This window comes from Patiria miniata, unplaced genomic scaffold (assembly GCF_015706575.1).
Source record: "Patiria miniata isolate m_02_andy unplaced genomic scaffold, ASM1570657v1 HiC_scaffold_3, whole genome shotgun sequence".
NCBI classification, from domain to species: Eukaryota; Metazoa; Echinodermata; class Asteroidea; order Valvatida; family Asterinidae; genus Patiria; species Patiria miniata.
In genome coordinates, this window is record NW_024037069.1 from 10,315,258 (window position 1) to 10,333,148 (window position 17,891).

The 17,891-nt window shown below is 41.4% G+C and overlaps 1 protein-coding gene across 3 annotated transcripts; it reads left to right on the forward strand.

Annotated features, from left to right (window-relative positions):
* The first annotated feature begins 1,734 nt into the window (after window positions 1-1,734).
* LOC119737496 (ETS domain-containing protein Elk-3-like) lies at window positions 1,735-14,115 on the forward strand. Of its 3 annotated transcripts, none has more exons than XM_038211901.1 (4): window positions 1,735-1,883; window positions 4,643-4,831; window positions 7,191-7,349; window positions 10,100-14,115. In XM_038211901.1, exons 2-4 carry the CDS (start codon window positions 4,741-4,743, stop codon window positions 11,335-11,337), a joined length of 1,488 nt encoding a protein of 495 aa, XP_038067829.1. In that variant the 5' UTR covers window positions 1,735-1,883; window positions 4,643-4,740; the 3' UTR covers window positions 11,338-14,115. The 3 variants fall into 3 exon arrangements, with proteins under 3 accessions (XP_038067829.1, XP_038067830.1, XP_038067831.1); XM_038211902.1 differs by lacking the exon at window positions 1,735-1,883 and adding an exon at window positions 4,311-4,458; XM_038211903.1 differs by lacking the exons at window positions 1,735-1,883; window positions 4,643-4,831 and adding an exon at window positions 5,905-6,457.
* Window positions 14,116-17,891: the final 3,776 nt, after the last annotated feature.

Below are 17,891 nucleotides of genomic sequence, written 5' to 3' on the forward strand. Positions count from 1 at the left end.
TCCTTAATATTATACCTGGATCGGTATGTTCCCAAATATGCCTTCCATTAGCTGTATAATATAATTTGCGAAAAATCCTGCGATTTGACCATTAATTGGCAACAAATCATGCCGTGGACTGACGTTACTCACGGCAGCGCCAAACCTCCTGTCGGATTTGCAAACCATGCACAAACTTGGTAAGCGTATATAGGCCTATATAGATTTGTGGTCGGGTGGACAAAGTGAGTAATTTTTCTGATCACTTGGACCCAATTTGTTTTCATTCCTGGCCGAATGGCTAAAAAGAGGGAGGTATTATACTTCTTGCGGATTGTGTGCAGGGTGACCGTTTTAGCCGAATTTCGGGTAAATTTGACAGAATTGTTTTAGAAAAACGAGTTTGACAGAAAATCTAGCAGAATGATTTTTTTTAGCAGATTTCTAGCAGAATTCTGCAAAATTGGTGATTCTGACAGAAACATATAGCAGAGCTCTGATTGTTTCGAAAAGCTTCAATTTTGTTCAAACAAACCCTTGCACAATGGGACAGGTCTAAGTCTAAGCGTTGAGGTTCCCTGATGATGTGCGATTACACAGTAAGGTACTGTAGACATTGGAAACCAGGCTAGACACGCGCCATTTAAAAAAAAAATTATAGGAAATGTTATGGGTTTTTTTTGGGGGGGGGGGTTAAGGACATTTTAAAACAGTGCATGCGAGTATAAGTGTTTATAATGCATTTCGTGTAATTATAGGTGATTTAGCAGATTTTTGTTAAATCTATTAGATTTTTGAAGTGCATTCAGCAGAATTTTGCCATGACCTAACCGTCCCACTGATTTCACAGAGTAGAGTTCAAGCCCTAGTTAAGTCGACCTCGATGGATACGCCATTGGCTGTGACTACAGTTTGGTAAGTGCAGGCATAAAGAGAGCAAAGTGCACTGTTAGGATCGTGGAGGTAGAAAATTAAGAACAGACCCATTCCTATATTCCTACATGACTTTAGAAGACAGCATGAGAACTATTGTACAATCATGTCACTTGTCAGTGGACGTGGAGTTCCCAATTTAGTGCGAACTGTAGACGCGGCTCTTTATATAATTGCTTGACGATTTCTGCTTCCTCGAAATTCAGCCAAAAGTAACAGAGATCTTGCTGATGCACGTCAAGAGCGGTGCATGATCTCTTTTGAAGAGTCCGGAGGGGATCCTTTGCTTTGTAAAAAAAAAAAAATCCCCGAAGGAAAGAAAAAACGTACGAAATGGGAAGAATTGAAATGTAACATTTCAAAAAAAGCCCCATGTCGAGCCAGCCTCGTGCGCAAGTATTAATAAACTTGTTTCAGTCTGAAGCTGTGTGTATCTCAATTCAATTTAGGAACTTGGGTACAAAATGTAAATTTAACAGCTTTTGAAAGCACCTAATGTTCATCTTTTTAGTACTTAAGAAATACATGATGATTAATTGCAATATTCGTGTTTTATTTCAAAATTTGGGCCGACGAAACGATGGAAATTAATTGTCCTGCGCGCACCCGTACAAGTTTATTCACCCCGTACGAGGCAACACTTTAAGTCTTGTGGCCAGTCTCCAATACCATCCACCACGCGACAATCAAGTCAGTCGCCAGACTGATTTGGCACTTCAGGATTTGCTCGCGATCACGAACCGCTGGTCGGACTCTGACGTCATCACATACGCACAAGGCAGGTCGAGTCTATTTATAGGGTGTTTCCCCGAACGTACTTCCGGTTTCCAGCCCGGAGAGCTGAGAGTTGACTCGGAGAGATTGCCACACGACCGCGGCGGATCTGTGACCGTGTGTGTGTCAACTGCATTAGTTAAATCATCGCAGAGCTGGACGGACGTGGGTTTTCTGCTATTAACAACTATTATACGGTGAGTCACTCTTTGCATTGTAGGTGTTAAATGGGTTTCTTTTCTCCTGAAAAAAATCTTGAACACAATCTTGTTGTGTGGTAGATAGGCACTAAGAAATAGCACCAACGACGCACCCGAGAGTTGAGTTCAAAAGTTTTGTCTGCACAAGCATGTCCTCGGCTTCAAACACCTGTATAAATATGTGCATGACCGTGGACCCGGCATACTATATTTTAAGGCTTTAATGTGTAATTTGTTCCAGTGGTTTGACACAACATTATATTTAGGATATGAGACCTCAGGATGACAGTGATTTTTCAAAACGAAATATTATAGCAGATTTTATACCACAACTGGATACTCAAGACATTTACCGACACCTGTTTTTGGTTTGATGTCGATGTAAGCTTCCAGCTTGACCTTCAATTCAATGCAATTGTTGTTGTTTGACCCATTGTGCATGACATGTTGTTGGCTTTGTTAAAATAGAATTTACCATGGTTTTACCACCAGCTACAGCCCGAGTTGTTGTTTGAAAATAAAAAGTCGTACCTCCATGTTCCAGTTAATAAAGTACCTCCCTAAAGGAAGTACGTTAACAGTTATTTTTAAAATAGCACAATAAGGAAGTGATACCATAGGTTTTTTTCGGGGGGGGGTGCAAAATTTCACAGGCCATAATTATTTTTTTAATCACCACGGAACATTTTGACCCTTATCGGGAGTCCAGCACATGACGTGCTCAATTAAGGTTTGCCACGTGACGTTGTTGCAACTTTTATCAACTCGTACCACTTGGGTACACAACAGGTGGTTGGCCCATAAAAATCAGCCGGTGGTTTTTTTTTGTATTTATCTCGGGGTGGCGGCAAGCCTCGCCCAGCCGGACGCAGCTAGCCAGGGCCCGGTATACCGGATATCCGGGTTGGGTACTCGGCACCGCGCGTCCCGTATCCTGCTCCTGCTAGGCTGCTGAAAGTACAGGCCGAGTACTTGGACACTTGTATCTATTGTTATGTGCTCACTGGTATAAATCGGGGAAAATCAAAATGAAACCCCCTTTCAAAATAATTTCCAGAGAAAGTTGGGGGAAAATACCGCTTCGTTAATAAATGGTGTGAATTCCTTTGGCCTTTTTGAATGCGAGATTTGTGAAAGTGAAAGAACGTGTAAATACCTATCCCTTACGTCCTCCGAAAACCCTGTTTATAAAGCGAATCCGGGATGCATTATGTTTGTCGTATACGCGTAAGCAATAACCATTTTAATAACCATTGTTAATTTTGACAGATTTTTTTTTTTCGTTTTGCCTATATGAAGTATAATAGTCTGGCCAGGCCCAAAACGACAGGTGTCTTTTTTAATTTAATTGAAATCACAGCGGGGTCGGTCATAATGTGCATTTTCGAATATATTGGGATGATTCATATTGGGTCCATGTGCCTTGTTGTTTAATTCAATTATTTTAATGAACAACATCATAAACGTTGGATTTCGAATCGATTGCGCTGGCGTTTAAAATCGATAATGAACATTTTGCTTGTCATTGAAATTCTAACAACAACAAAAATGGCCACCCTGACAAAAGTTGTAATTATAGTAGTTGACTAAATGTCTTTGTATGTTTTTTTAGACTCATCAATGTTTTAAAGTTATTCTCACCTCTTTTTTTTATCTTCGACAAAATGTTCGTTTATAACCGGGCATAATCAGGCATCTTAGAAACGTGCCCCCCAAAAAATTAGGAATTAATTATTTTAATGATCATTATATGTGTGACTTATATTGTTAATAGTTGATTCACTTTGTTTTAACAATTTATTTATTTATTTTCGTGTCCACTTTTTGATGGTGCGAAATGAATTCGGCCGAATGGGCGGTGCAAAATATTCCAGTGGAGAAAGGAAACTTTATATACGTTGATAGTTCAGATTAAATTTTCTACTCGAATTGGAACTTAAACATTATTATTATTTTCAATAAACGTGGCATGCGTGTTAGGCCTGATGGTATACACGCCCACTCACAAATTGGCAATTGACGTGAATTGAGGTGGTCCGTTTTTTAAGTACATGAATAAATATCGGTCTAATGAAAACGGTGATGTCTGCCAACATGACAACCGTTGTGTAACTATCACTGGAGGTGAATTTCTCACTTTGTCGTCAAGGAGTGTATGAGAACAGATTTCCCCACCTATCCAGATGAACATGAATGTTGGTACAGCCGATGGTAATAACATGCCAGCTGGCATTTTCTCAGCTGCTGGTGTGATGGGTATAATATAGGCGATGTATCAATTCAGTGATGCGTGCCCGCGTTCATTAAAAACATAGCGCCCGTGGAGCATGCGCAGACCAATTTACTACGGGCGTACCTACGTCATTGCGAAATTATCACTGTCCTGGCAATTATGCTAATTAGTCGTGTGGCGAGCGCGAGGATCGTGAATGAAGTCTGGTTCGGTGGCTCGTCGTGTAGCGCGTATTTTTAATGTGTGCCAACATACGTCTGGGCTTCGCAGCCAGCTAACAGTTCTTGTTTCCTTGCTCTATATGGTTCTCACGCTGGATTAGTGGATGCGTTTTTGAAGGTATATCATGCTGGAGAATGTAACTACGGTTGCAGCAAATCGTGTTAATTGAAACAATTTAGTCCTGCCGTTTTGTCACGCGATATTTCAACATTCCTAAAGACGTTTTGCTCATTTTTTTTTTACAAAATAACGGAGGTTCGAGTATAATTATGTTTACCCTATGTTGTTAATTTGCACACAGGTACAAAACGACATTTGAAATTGGTTCCGTGGAAACTAACGATTCAGCGAGTGACTACCGCCGTTTTTGGGGGGTGTTTTGACCGCGACACCAGCAGCATGTTAACCGGGAACTCCCGAGCGCCTTCCCCCGCCGATCCCTCGGCAACGACTCTCGCCGAGCAGTTTCTGCCTGCCCCGTATCCGAAAGGTGAGTTGAAACCGCAACTTGAAACTATAATGACTTGTTAATGGAATATTTTTATTTGAGTTTAGTACTGTCTATTGGACTCTCTGATATCTTCTTTTGAGTTTTCTTGACCGGTTTGGCAGAATACACCACTTCTGGTATTCTGCAAGTGATGGGACAATACGGTAGAATGCTGGTGTACTATTAACCACTTTTTTAAGCATATTCTCAATGATAGTCATTTATTACAAATATGTTTTTAAAAATGCATTTTAGATCTGGAAACGTGTTCAATTATATTAGTAAATACTTATAGACTTATAGACTTTCAGAAAAGCAGAATACACTGTACCTCTGGTATTCTGCAAGTGATGACAATACGGTTAGAATGCTGCATGGTATACCATTAAACCACTTTTTAAGCATATCCTCAATGATAGTAATTAATTACAAATATGTTTAAAAAAATGCAATTTCGATCTGGAAACGTGTTCAATTATATTAGTAAATACTTGTAGACTTCGTACACAGCCATCAGAGTGTCATAATCTTTCCCGCTCAGAAAAGCACAAATTTTCATAATCTTTCCAAAACATGCTCAGAAAAGCACAAATTTATGTTTCATTTTTATCAGTAAAATGAAAGTTAGAGAACGACTTTACGTGCGTCATTATATTAATTTCCCGTCTTTCGTGGTATATGTTCTCGGAACAATTCTTAAATGGAAACAAAAATTTGGTCCTTTTTTTGCGGCCACAAAAGGACCGCAACGGGAAAATTATGGCATCAATGTGTGACTCTGCAGCCAAAAATAAAATTATCTTTTGCAAATGCATCATCTTTCCAAATTGCAAATGACGAATATCTTGTCTGGAATGTCGGCCAATCACAAACCGTCACGCGTGGGGTTACATTTTTACACCTAGCACAATGCACGCCCTGTGGGGAAAAAAATCTCATTGAGTCAACACAAAAGATACCGCCACAAACCAAATATGGTCGGGCACTTGTACGGGGTTACCCCTTCGCCTTTGTTACGGCTAGGTACAGCAGGCCGTTCGGGGAACGTCTAAACATTCCAGAGCCCATGACATCATCGTGGGGGTGTCATTATCGGGTCAAGGACCACCTATGGGTGCCATATTTCGGTTTCGACTGGTGCCCTTGCACTCTATATGCATGACATGGCATTGTTGTCGTTGTGTGTGAGCACGGTGAGAGCCAGTGATTCTGTGACGACGTTTCTTGGTATTCAGGCTAACTGTTCACTGGGTATAAATAATCGTACATGTACGTTTACATGTTTGAAGTACATGTACTTTTTGTGTACAGCCTGTATTATGTGAACTATGGAATGCATTGTTTGGTCTGCCCAAAAGGACCGCACTACACGCAGTGAGTCAGAATGAAACAGCATTTTAATGTCTCCGGGGGAAATCGTCTGCTTTGAAATTTGCCTCAGAAGAGTTTTTGCAACAACTATTGTCAAAGACGATTCGTCATTCTCACGAGTGTGATCCAACTAAGAAATTATTGCACAATTTGCTACAAGATAAGTTCCTCGACGGTGCAGATTATAATACATCACAACACCGTGCGTTAGTGAGAATTTAATCGGCTATCAGAACCCGATGAGCAGTACTATCGGTGAGGATTTTTTATAGAAACTTTCCAAATTCCGGTAATGAGTGACGTCGATCAAAATAATTTATTGATTCAATTATTTTTATTTACTCACATACTAACTTGGTAATTAGTTTTTGTGTGTGTTAACGTATCGATACATGATTTTAATGATCAATTATAGATCATTACTTTTCTATTAACTTCCCTTTTTATCTATTTGAGTTGATGTTTTTGTAAGTTCATTATTTGTTTTCTTCATATTGCATTTTTCTCCATAATTATAGCATGTTCATATTTCAGGGTATTTTAATTTGTACTTGTAAACAGCCTAAAAGAAACAAAGTTTAGGCTCGCTACAATGGCCATTTGCAAGGGCCTATACGAGGGAACTTGCAAAACCAGAATCCTACATGTATTTTTCCAGGGAAAATCTGACAGGCCCAGGCATAGTGAATATTCTGAACATCACTTCCCCCACGTCACGGGTAGTACCAAGCTCCAGTTTCCTTGTTCGGGCTGTTTCTCGACCGGGAAGTGAGCCCATAATTACATTGGACGTGTAAGCCGCGTGTTGGACTAGTTGTGTGGTTCAGATTCGGTTTTGGTCTGCTAGTTGAAACTCATAATAGGAGAGGTCGTGTACGTACACACAGGAGGTTCACCGGTATAGTGCACGCACTGGGAGCAAAATAGCATTGTTCTCTTGGTAATACGGTGACAGTTATGTATACTTGTTTCACGCTGGTCCCTCTAGATAAGCCCAGCCCAGGGCGTGTCTCCACCCCCATCACGGTCAAGACGGAGTTCCCTTCTTCAGCAACCGACCACCCGATGGATCAGCAGCCGACGGCGGCTCCAGCCGGCGGTCAGACACCGCAGACAGCACAGGGGGGACTCGGCATCAAACTCAAAGGTTGGTGGTGGTGTGTCATTTATAATCACCGTATTTTTCCATACGCAGTAGAAATCCTTTTTTAGTGAGTCAAATTCAGACTTCAATGAATCACTCCCACAGCTCAAGCTCATCATATATTTCAAGGTTGTGCTTAACTCTCTCTGTTAGTCTTTCGGCAAAGTATGCATGCAGCATAATGTGTGTGGTATTGTTTTGTTCTATTGATATGGTGGTCTCGCATTGTTGCATGTACATTCAACATGTTGTCGTGGATGACTAGACTAAAAAAAGAAAAAGAAAAATCCATTATGTGCTTTTACAATTGTGGTTTTGTCTTCGATAAATAGAAACGAAACCACTGATGGGTGCGGTTCAATATTGCTTCTGTTGTCGAAAAGCTTGACTTTTCAGACATTATTCAAGATTTCCATTTTTCTTAAAAAAAAGTTCATTGCCACTTCACTAGTTCAAGTCCACCCCACCACGATCCCCAATAAGTGATCAAATTTCACAAATGGAAATTCCATTATCAGGAGTTCAAGGTCTTATCCCTGTATCGTGTGCTCTAATACATGATCACCCGTCGATTCCAAAATCAAAAATTGAGATTTTTACTGAGAGGTCGCTGCGGCGCTGCAAGAGAACTTTTCCCTCAAAACGGTGAGACGACTTGATCGCAAATTAACTTCAACTTTCAAGCAAACTAGGCACTCTGGTGATTTCTGTGAGGGTCTTCTATTATTTATGCCATTTATCGATTCGTTCATATTATTTACTTTGCATATTTTGAGCATACCTAAAGTTCGTTAGTGTTTTTGTTTTTATTAGAAATCCTGTATCCAGCCCCTGTGTAAAATAGTTGAAATTTTTCGGGAAGTCCCGATTTTTTTCTGAAATAGGTTTATAACATGAGATCAGCGCGTATAATTCTTGGAAGTATTACGTTCCCTTGAATATTATTTTAGGATATAGCGGTCTGCGAGGGGATAAAATGGCTTTAAAAACTCCATGCACTGTTTCATTTCATTCGATTGGCAGCCATTTTGAAAATTGAACATCGTTTATTATTTTTCCTCAAATGGCTGATTTTGCGCTCAAGCATGTGGCTTATCACTGAATTATCTTTCTAACGGATAGTTATTTATAGCGGTTGACCCCCCTTTTTTTGGGGGGGGGGGTGTTGTGTACATGTTGTGTTGAGAGACAAATCGGAGGCAAAAGAAAGAAACAATCCTCCATGCAATCATCAGACCCGGAAGCAACCTTTTTGACTCATCCACTGACCATGACGTCATCGGATGTGCATTATTCCGTTTGTTGCACTGGCTAATCCATATTGTTCGAGAGATAAACATATTTGGTACCTGGCACGTGATTGGGACGAGTTTGTTGAGGACAGGAAGGAATGGCCCGGGACCCTGGATAATTTAAGTCCGGTACTTTATGAGCTGCCACTTCCGTCTTTGGGATGGGCTTGGCCAGAAGTTGGCGCTCAATTTCTTCAAGTCCTTTTTGTGTGTGTGTGTTTGAGGCGGGGAATAAACAGGATTCTGTGGATATTAAAGGCAATGAGGATTTCCGCACGTTCACTTTCCTTTTTGGAACCTAGATGTTTGGCTGTAATAAATCACATGGCGTTGGAATTGTGCGGACGTGTCAGTGAACGCACTTGTCGAAAACAGATTACGAAACGATTTAATGCGCCTGCGCCGTGCAGACAATGTTCCATATTTGTAGTCCCATGATCAGTCACGTGACACAAACACCCAGAAATACATTTTGCTTGTAAGTCAGGTGGCTCTGAGTCCACAACAGCAAGGGATATCTCACGGTGACTTTTTTTTTTGAAGTCTCAGAATATCGCAATATGCTGTGTAATGGTTGATCCGTGAGTGGTTTCGATTTCGCCAAAAATATCTTGAGCATTTTGACCAAAATAGAAAGTTGCAAGGTTTCGGTCGAACTTAAATTAAGACCAGCCCAAAAAACGAGGACAAATTTCGAAGGGTTTTCAGAAAAAAGAGAGTTGTTAAACCCTATTTAAGGGTCAGGGTGGAATACCCACCCACCCCACCCACCCCCGTACAGCCCCCTCCCCCGATACCATTGTTGCATCATGCCCAGCCCTCATAATTTTGTAGACTGATGTCTTGCAGACGTTTTGGCGCTCAATTTAATAAAAATTGGACGCAAAGTCCGCACAAAATGATGATCTTTTCGATGCGATTGACTCTGTAAAGGTAAACGTACTCATTCGAGGACGGAAGCGTGTAATACATTTATTATAATTACGAACAAGATTTGCTCGATGGAGCGAAAACATTGATAATGAACTAAGCTTGGTTGTTTCTGCAAGCTTATACCAAATTTCATAAACAGTCAGTCGTTTCATTTCCGATGGGAACGGACAACCCCCCCCTCCAGACCCCAAAAAGTTTGTCTAGGGTTAAGTCCTATGAAACATGCATGAAATGATCGTGATGATATTGAACATCTACAGGGAACGTCGAAATTCAGCGTTGCATCTGATTTCACAATTATTGAGCTGGCGAGCAGACTCAATTTACTGAGCGAAATGTATTTTCAAGTAGTCGCTGGCGGACATAATCAAATTATTTTGGGGGGTCTCGTTATACCTGGTTCCACCTGAGCTGAAAGATTTCATAAGCGAGTTTATAAGTTTACTCGACAGGTAATGGACTAGGCACACAACCGTGGAAATTGATTTCCCATATTTTGAATGATTTTTGTATGTGTGTTCCTTTCAGGTATGGAAGCCAACGTCACACTATGGCAGTTCCTCCTGGAGCTTCTGATGGACAAAAACAACGTCCATCTGATCACGTGGACGGGCAACGAGGGCGAGTTCAAGCTCAACAACTCGGAGGAGGTGGCCCGGATGTGGGGCCTCCGCAAGAACAAGACCAACATGAACTACGACAAACTCAGCCGCGCCCTGCGCTACTACTACGACAAGAACATCATCAAGAAGGTCATGGGCCAGAAGTTCGTCTACAAGTTCGTGTCGTTTCCCGAGATCGTCAAGACCGAGAACAAGATCCCGTTCCGGGTGAAGATGGAGACGCTGGACGGACCAGCGAGTGGGGCGGGGAGTACGGCGGCCTCCAGACCGCAGAGCTACCCCGGGATCACGGTGACTGCAGCACCGGACAGGAAAAGCCCGGCCGGACATGTTAATGGCCACCACCAACTCCACCACCACCATCATCGACATCATCACCACCGGGAATCGCCGAAGTATGTGCCGAGTCCCCTGGCGCGTTCGCCCAAGCGCGCCAGCCCGGACACGCACGAAACGGCCCTGAATTTGAAAAAGCACAGCGATGATCGCGAGGAGATCGGCAGCCAGGAGCAGCAGTGGAGATCCTCGGGAAGGCTGATCCTCAGCGCTGGTCACCATGATGCCAGGATCTCGAGAAGCCCTAGTCCCAGGACCGCGGCTTTAGTCGGTGGTAACGGCTCGGAGGCAAGGCTGACCGTCGAGCCGAGCCTGGTCACCAGCACCGGCCGGCCTTTCAGCACCGTCTGCACCCCAAGCACGGCCTCCACGGCCATTAGCAGCTCGTCCACCAACCGACCCAAGCCCTTGCCCATCGCTACCTTGCAGACGCCCAAGGGTGACTTGTTCGCTGCCGCCATGCCCTCCAAGATGTCCACCACCAGCCCGTCTTTCCTGACCACCTCTAACGGGCTTACGGTGCCCTGCTACGCCGGACCACACACCCCTTTGCCCGGCACACCAATCATGGTGGCAAGTCCCATGTTTGGTCAAAGCGGCACTCCTTTGGTTCCACTCCATTTCTGGAGCACGTTGAGCCCTCTGGCTCTCAGCCCTTCTATGAATTCCCAAATGAACACATTCCAGTTTCCCGCCATTATCAATGGACTGACTGGCACACCAGTCTCAGTGTCTGGCATGATGCCCATCCATACCCCTACCGTGGTCTTTTCACCAACGACGACCAAGCCGATAGTTGTACCTTGAGCCATACAGACTGATTTAAATCTTGGAAGACAAAAATTCCTCTATTAAAAAAAAAACATTGAAATGGTTTCCCGCGAGTTCTTGGACTTAAGTCTGACTTTTTGTTTGTGATAAAGTCCCAACAGATGACTGAAATGCACGGTGTCCAAATTTATTGAGGTCCAGCCGTTTAGGTCTTTTTGAGCTGATCTCGTGGTGGCTGTGCACACGACAGCATTAACTGGCCGGCTTGAATCAAGTCTAGCAAATAATCGTCCAAATGTTGTCTTGGAACCGTTACGTCTCATATCAATTTTTTAGGCGCAAATGATGTGTGAATGTCGTCCGCTCATATATCATCCAAAATACACGGATTTGCAGGAGTGTGTTTGCACTATAGCACTCGATTTTTCTGGTGGATAATGTAGTCCTGTAGGTACAGGTCGATTAAATTCGTATAACAAACATTCTGTAAATAATATTAATTTGGCTGGTTTTCTTCTTTTTTGTTGTTGGTGTATTGTTTAGTTTAGTGGTATTAACGATACACCATTCGGAATTGTATATATAAAAAGGGCTGTGCCTTCAAAATATTTCAAGGAAAAAAAGACAGAACTATTTTTTTTTCCTGGATAGAGTGAGATTATATTTTTGTAAAAAAAAATAAATAGTTGTGGGATCCTGTTTCCAATGGGTTAATATTTTCCCGTTCATTCCGGATCCGCGCGTATCAGTTTCGGAATGATGGTGACCCCGGATCCTCGGGTCAACATTAAATAATGTACATACACGTAGGGGTTTTTGTGAACATAAAAGGGGTTTTTACCGTCTGTTTCCCGCCTTCATGCACACTCTCCTTTTTTTTGTCTGTGACGTCCTTCCGAGTATGAGATGTCTTATTTTCAATGTCGATACCAGTCACTCTTACACACGACCGGAAAAACGTCAGACCCTATGCGAGTCTAAACTGTGCCGTAGGTTTGAAATGAAATGTATGTCGGTTTCGGAAAACCTTGAATAACGCAAAATGCTCAAACTTAAAAATGACGTTATCCGTTTGATCTTCTCTCTGTGAAAGTCCGAAATAAGTACCACGCTTATACATAATCATAAAAAAAAATCATCTACCAAACTTTCAGCCTCCAATTTTTAAAGCTGACCAAAATAATCTGCAAACTGGCCTTTATTAAATGTATGTTTGGGTCCACGCTATACCGCGATATGAAACGTGCATCTAATGCTCTTTAAGTTTAACACGGGTTAGGAGGTTCGGGTTTTTTTTTTCAATCTAAAAAATAAGTGTAGATGTTACTCACGTATTATTAGTGACGTTTCACTCCTGAGCTAGGAGCTTCGTCAGACTGGCAACCAAAACTGCCTTTTTATATCCTTTAACATGGTAAGGAAATATGCGGACAAGCTAAGTTGTAGACTTTAAATACATTGATTACCATTGCCTAGTTTGTTTGATTTATCGCGTGTGTCCGATTCTATACTCATCTCACAATTACTTTGTACAAACAATGGTATATTGTTTTCTGAAAATGTGATACGAATGGTACCAGTACCGGTAACTGAACTTTTCTTTGACACCAACAGAGGAAAAAAGGATTATCGAACAATGTTTACAGATCTATTGGTCCAAATTATATTTTAAAATGTCATTGGCCAACACGGATGTAAGAACAAAAGGGGAAAAACTGGGATCCGGAATCAACGACGCGGGAAAATATGATACTGTTATATGATACCGGGGTAGAATAAACAAGCTCACATCATGCCTCCAATAGAATGAAACAAGAAACTGAAATGAAAAGAAAAGAAGTTGGATTGACGTCCCCGGTTTTAAGTCAGTTTTCCTGTTTTGTTTTTAATATTATTTCACATTTTAATTCCCCTTCCTTAAAGAAACAGAACTTGGTATGCAAAGACGATTACGATCAGTTCCCCCCATTCCTGATGGGCCGTTTTCATTGTATGTTTGTGTATGATCACTGTCTGTATGTTGAGCAATCTTTATGCCAAATTCGTGTTGCTCTGAACAAATGTCTGTATATAGGTACAGCCTAAAACAAGGCTCCTATCTCGTGGCCAAAATAGGCTGGTGCACATGACTTGAAGTAATTTTACCCCGGTTTTGATATCACAGTCCAAGTGAAACTAGACAACTGAAGAAAAAAACCGGCATATTATTTCAAGACAAATTTAATTTCAGTCGTAAGATCTAATTTATTATTTCGTGTCTTTTTCTTCCATGTTGTCTATGACAACCAAATTCACTCTCTGGACAATTCTCCATGTGAAAAGGAACTTAACTATGATAACGACAGTTGTAGTAATATGAAATTAGGTTTGAAGATCTTTTGCTTGTATTATATCACATTGCATTATCATATTTTTCCAAAAACAACACTCGATTGAATTCATTCCAACCCATTAAACGGCAATTTTCCGTGATAATAGTTTTGTTTGTATCAAAACCGAAAAAAGACCTAATTGAACCAATTAATGTTTGTAAGTACGATTTTTTATACCCGTAAAAAAATGTACATTAATTATTAATCAGTGCGTTTGCAATTTTTGTGTAAAAAAAAATGTTAGTAACAAAATACGTATTGTCGCTCACGCTGGACGTGGCTGAAAGTTATATCAAGGAAGATTTATTTTATAATTCATAAGTTATTATTTCGTTTGTCTTGATGTTTTGTTGTAAAGCAGAATTAAAATTGTGCTGTGCTGTTTCGATGATTGTGAAGAACAAGCGAGCCTGAAAATAAAGAATGGTATAGCTTAACCGAATCTGTTTGTCATTTTTGTTTTCAGTCAGTTTTGGAAGAAGTACAGGGTGAGTAAAAAAAAACAACGAAACTCGAATGTTGGGACCATTGTTTTAGTGAAGTTCTGCATGTAGCACTTTCCAAATCTAGGATATGAAAGCCCAATTCACAAACTTTCTTTTAGTACAAGAGTCATTCAAATAACTCGTGTTCTTTTCAAGTTACGGAATTTTAAATCCAACCACCGTTTTAAGGTTCTGTCCACGGATCACAAACAAGTCCAGTGTTCTTTCAGCAAAACGAAAACAAATCACATAGGGATGTGACTGTGTGAATTGTTTTCGTTTTGCTGAACGCACACCTTTTTGGTGATCCGTGGACAGAACTTTAAAACGGTGGTTGTGTTTGATTAAAATTCCGTAACTTGAAAAGTACATTAGTGATTTGAATGATTCTTGTACTAAAAGAAGGCACTTGAATTGGGCTTTCATATCCTAGATTTTGAAAGTGCTTCATGCAGAACTTCACTCAAACAATAGTCCCGACATTTGGGTTTCGTTTTTTTTGACTCGCTCTGTATTCTGCAAACGAAACATCTCTTTGATACCATTTATCAAACAAGTTACTGGAATTTTTTTTTTACCGGCCCCTGAAAACTCGAAGAGTTGGGCACAGAAAATGGGGCTGGTGAAAGGGGGGGGGGGGGTAATGCGACGTTTGGGGCGTTCTGTTTAGGCAGCAACATTCTTTCCTTTTCATTTTGTTTGCGTTTCCGGGGGATCTACCCGATGTTCCCCAATACCGATGTTCCCCCAAATCCTTAGGATTAGGGTTAGGGTTAGGGCTAGGGTTAGGGTTAGGGTATATTGGTAGGGATTTCGGGGAACATCGGTATTGGGGAACATAGGTATGCACCCCGTTTCCGGAGAGTAGTCAACGTATCGTTCCACATGAATTTTATACTACAAGATGAATAAAAAAATTGCGGAACTCAAACCCATATAGAAATTTATTTCATATTTGAAACAATATCCAGCTCCAAAATAATTATGACTGGTAAGCCAATTTTATAAACTACTTTTGGTGACTAAAGAAAGTGACTTCAGTTGCTCAATCCGTTCAAATTATATCACCATTTAAACGAAATGACCCTAAAATCTGTTTCGTCCAAAAAATGCGATTTCAAGAATTGTCGTTACAATTGTCTTCAAACACCACCAGCGATAAACCTTCAGTTTAAAAGTTAGAAATATTCAACAAAGTCCTTTTGAAGGCCTGTTTTTAAAAAAAAAAGGACGAAGTGGATTTTATTAATCCTATTGTTAGCCAAGGCAGGGTTGTTAATATATTTAATTATGTACTACATGCAGTTGTTGAAACAAGTAGTCTGTGTTATTTTCTTTGTTGTTCCAAACAGTCAGAACACACACTAGATTGCTTTTTTTGGATGAAACTGATTTTAGGGTCATTTCGTTTGAATAGTAGTTTAATTTGAACGGATTGGGCGATCGAAGTATTTTTTTTCATCTAAAAGTAGTTTATAAAATTGGTTTATAAAAAGTCATAATTATTTTTGGTGCTACATATTTTTTTAAATATCAAATATACTTCTTTGGGTTTAGGTTCCGTTTTTTTTCGACTCACCCTGTATGCTATATAGGGTTTGACTGGTTTACGCTCGGCGCGAACACGCATGCGACCACGAATCTGTTATTAATCACGCGAGCATTCGTGCTGCAGGAAAAACAATAGGTGAAGACATTGTCACAACGTTGCGTGACGTCATTGCGCACTGGCTCTTTGATTTGTATAATGAGGCATCGAAATTGGAAATTAAAGGAACAAAATTACTGAAAGTTTTCCCGGATCTATGTTACAAGCAACCCGGAAAAAAAATAGTTTGACGTCAATTCGAACCGTCTTTATGCGTCATCACTATGTCGTAATTATTAAGGGGCAGGTAAATCACAATGAACGTTTGTCGTGACTATTATAGCGGACAGTGTGCTAATTTGGGTGAATATAATGCCGTTTGAATCGTGGTGTCCTGGTGATATTGATACGAAATGTAGATGCTTTTCGGCGAAAAAACACGGCATCTTCACACAGCACTAAAAACACCAACTGAATGACGAGAATGCATTGCCCAAAATTTGATTAATTCCGTAAGCTCGCTTGATCAAAAAGTACAAGAATTTGAGTTTAAAAAATACAAATGTATTCGGTTTAGTTTTCACCGTTGTTCCAATCTCCGAATGTACATAAGGGGAGGTCTTATTACTATAACTACTTTACATTTCGGTTCCTTCGGGGCTCTGGTAATCTCTAATCCTTTTCACATGATCTTTTTGAAGGAAATGCAGTCATCGCAAAGCTTTGTTGGTAGGTCACTTGTCATGATAAAATGTACGCGCATTACGTAAGCACGTGTCACGCACACGCGGAAGTGTTGACCTCAGGTCAGCGAGTAAAGAAAATCCGTCCAATGAGAGCTCAAAGATTTTTAGAGGTAACCAAGGCCAGTGGTTGGCGGTGGGAACGCATGCAACGCGCGAATTCTCTTCTTCCCCCCTATTTTTTAAGTGGCGGCATAAAGTTGGCTGCCCGCACTGCAGTATTACAGCAAATGGGCCACTATCGGCGCTCTGCACTTGCGAAGTTTAGCCCCAAATATATAGTGTAATCTAACCGGAAGTCTGGTCTACTGTGACTCATTAGACACAAGTACCGGCGCGGTATACAAGAGCACATGCTATTCTAGGCTCCGGACTCAGCCGACAACCGCCATGAGTTTATAGTGAGGCTATGCTATTCATAGACGCGCCTTGGCCCAAATTTAGCCCGATCCATATACCGACGGGGATTATGGTCGGGAGTGCAGCACCCGGAAGTAGGATTTATTAGAGAGATTGGCTGGGTCTCGTGGCTGGGTGAGTTTATTGCCGAGACAAAAACAAGGGGCTGCTTGTGAGCTGTAGGAAGTGATACAGCGGGAATTGGGCGCCAGGGCGGGAGTCGTTTTATCTGATGGCGCCGGGGAAGTCTTTCCTCTTCTTCTCGATCCTTTTTCTTATGCAGAGCGTTAAGAACCAGGATCATGTGAAGAACTGTCGGCAGAAGTGATGAAAATAACCTGACGGGAAACCTTCAAGAATTTACGAACGAATATTAAGTTCAACCGTGGCGCGGGCATCACGCCAGAAATCTTATTTGGCACATAGCCTATGTCATTTTTTGACTGACTCGACTGACTGACTGACTGACTGACTGACTGTCACTTGTGATTTAGCCTAGTTCAAGTTTTAGACTGGTTAGAGGAGCATGGCAGTGCTACATAACCCCGTATCATAACAATGGGCTAAACACGGTCCATTAGGCCTCGCCTACACCATGCGAAGATGCAGGCGAAGACGTCCTGTGAATATAGCATTCTGAATCAATCGAATATAATTTTGTGTGCTCCGAGATCGAGACCAGCTTACGTGTGTCTGCAGTTGCAATCAACTCTTGCAAATGTGTTTGGATCGAGCAAACTAGCATTGTGCATGTGCGCAAAAAAAGGGCCAGCTGGGCCAGAATCATCGTACCCATGAAACCAGCAACTGCACGGTGCATGCAAACCAGCTGATTCCAGTGAAGTTACGGATAGGGGCCGGGGGGGGGGTGTTAGGCGGTCTCCCTCCCCCTAAAAAGTGGGCCGCAAGAAATAGGAAAGTCATGCAGAAAAAGTAGCACATGACCAGCTACCTTTCCCCATGACAGCTAAATTCCCACATGAGCCAAAGCTGGATCGCCCCT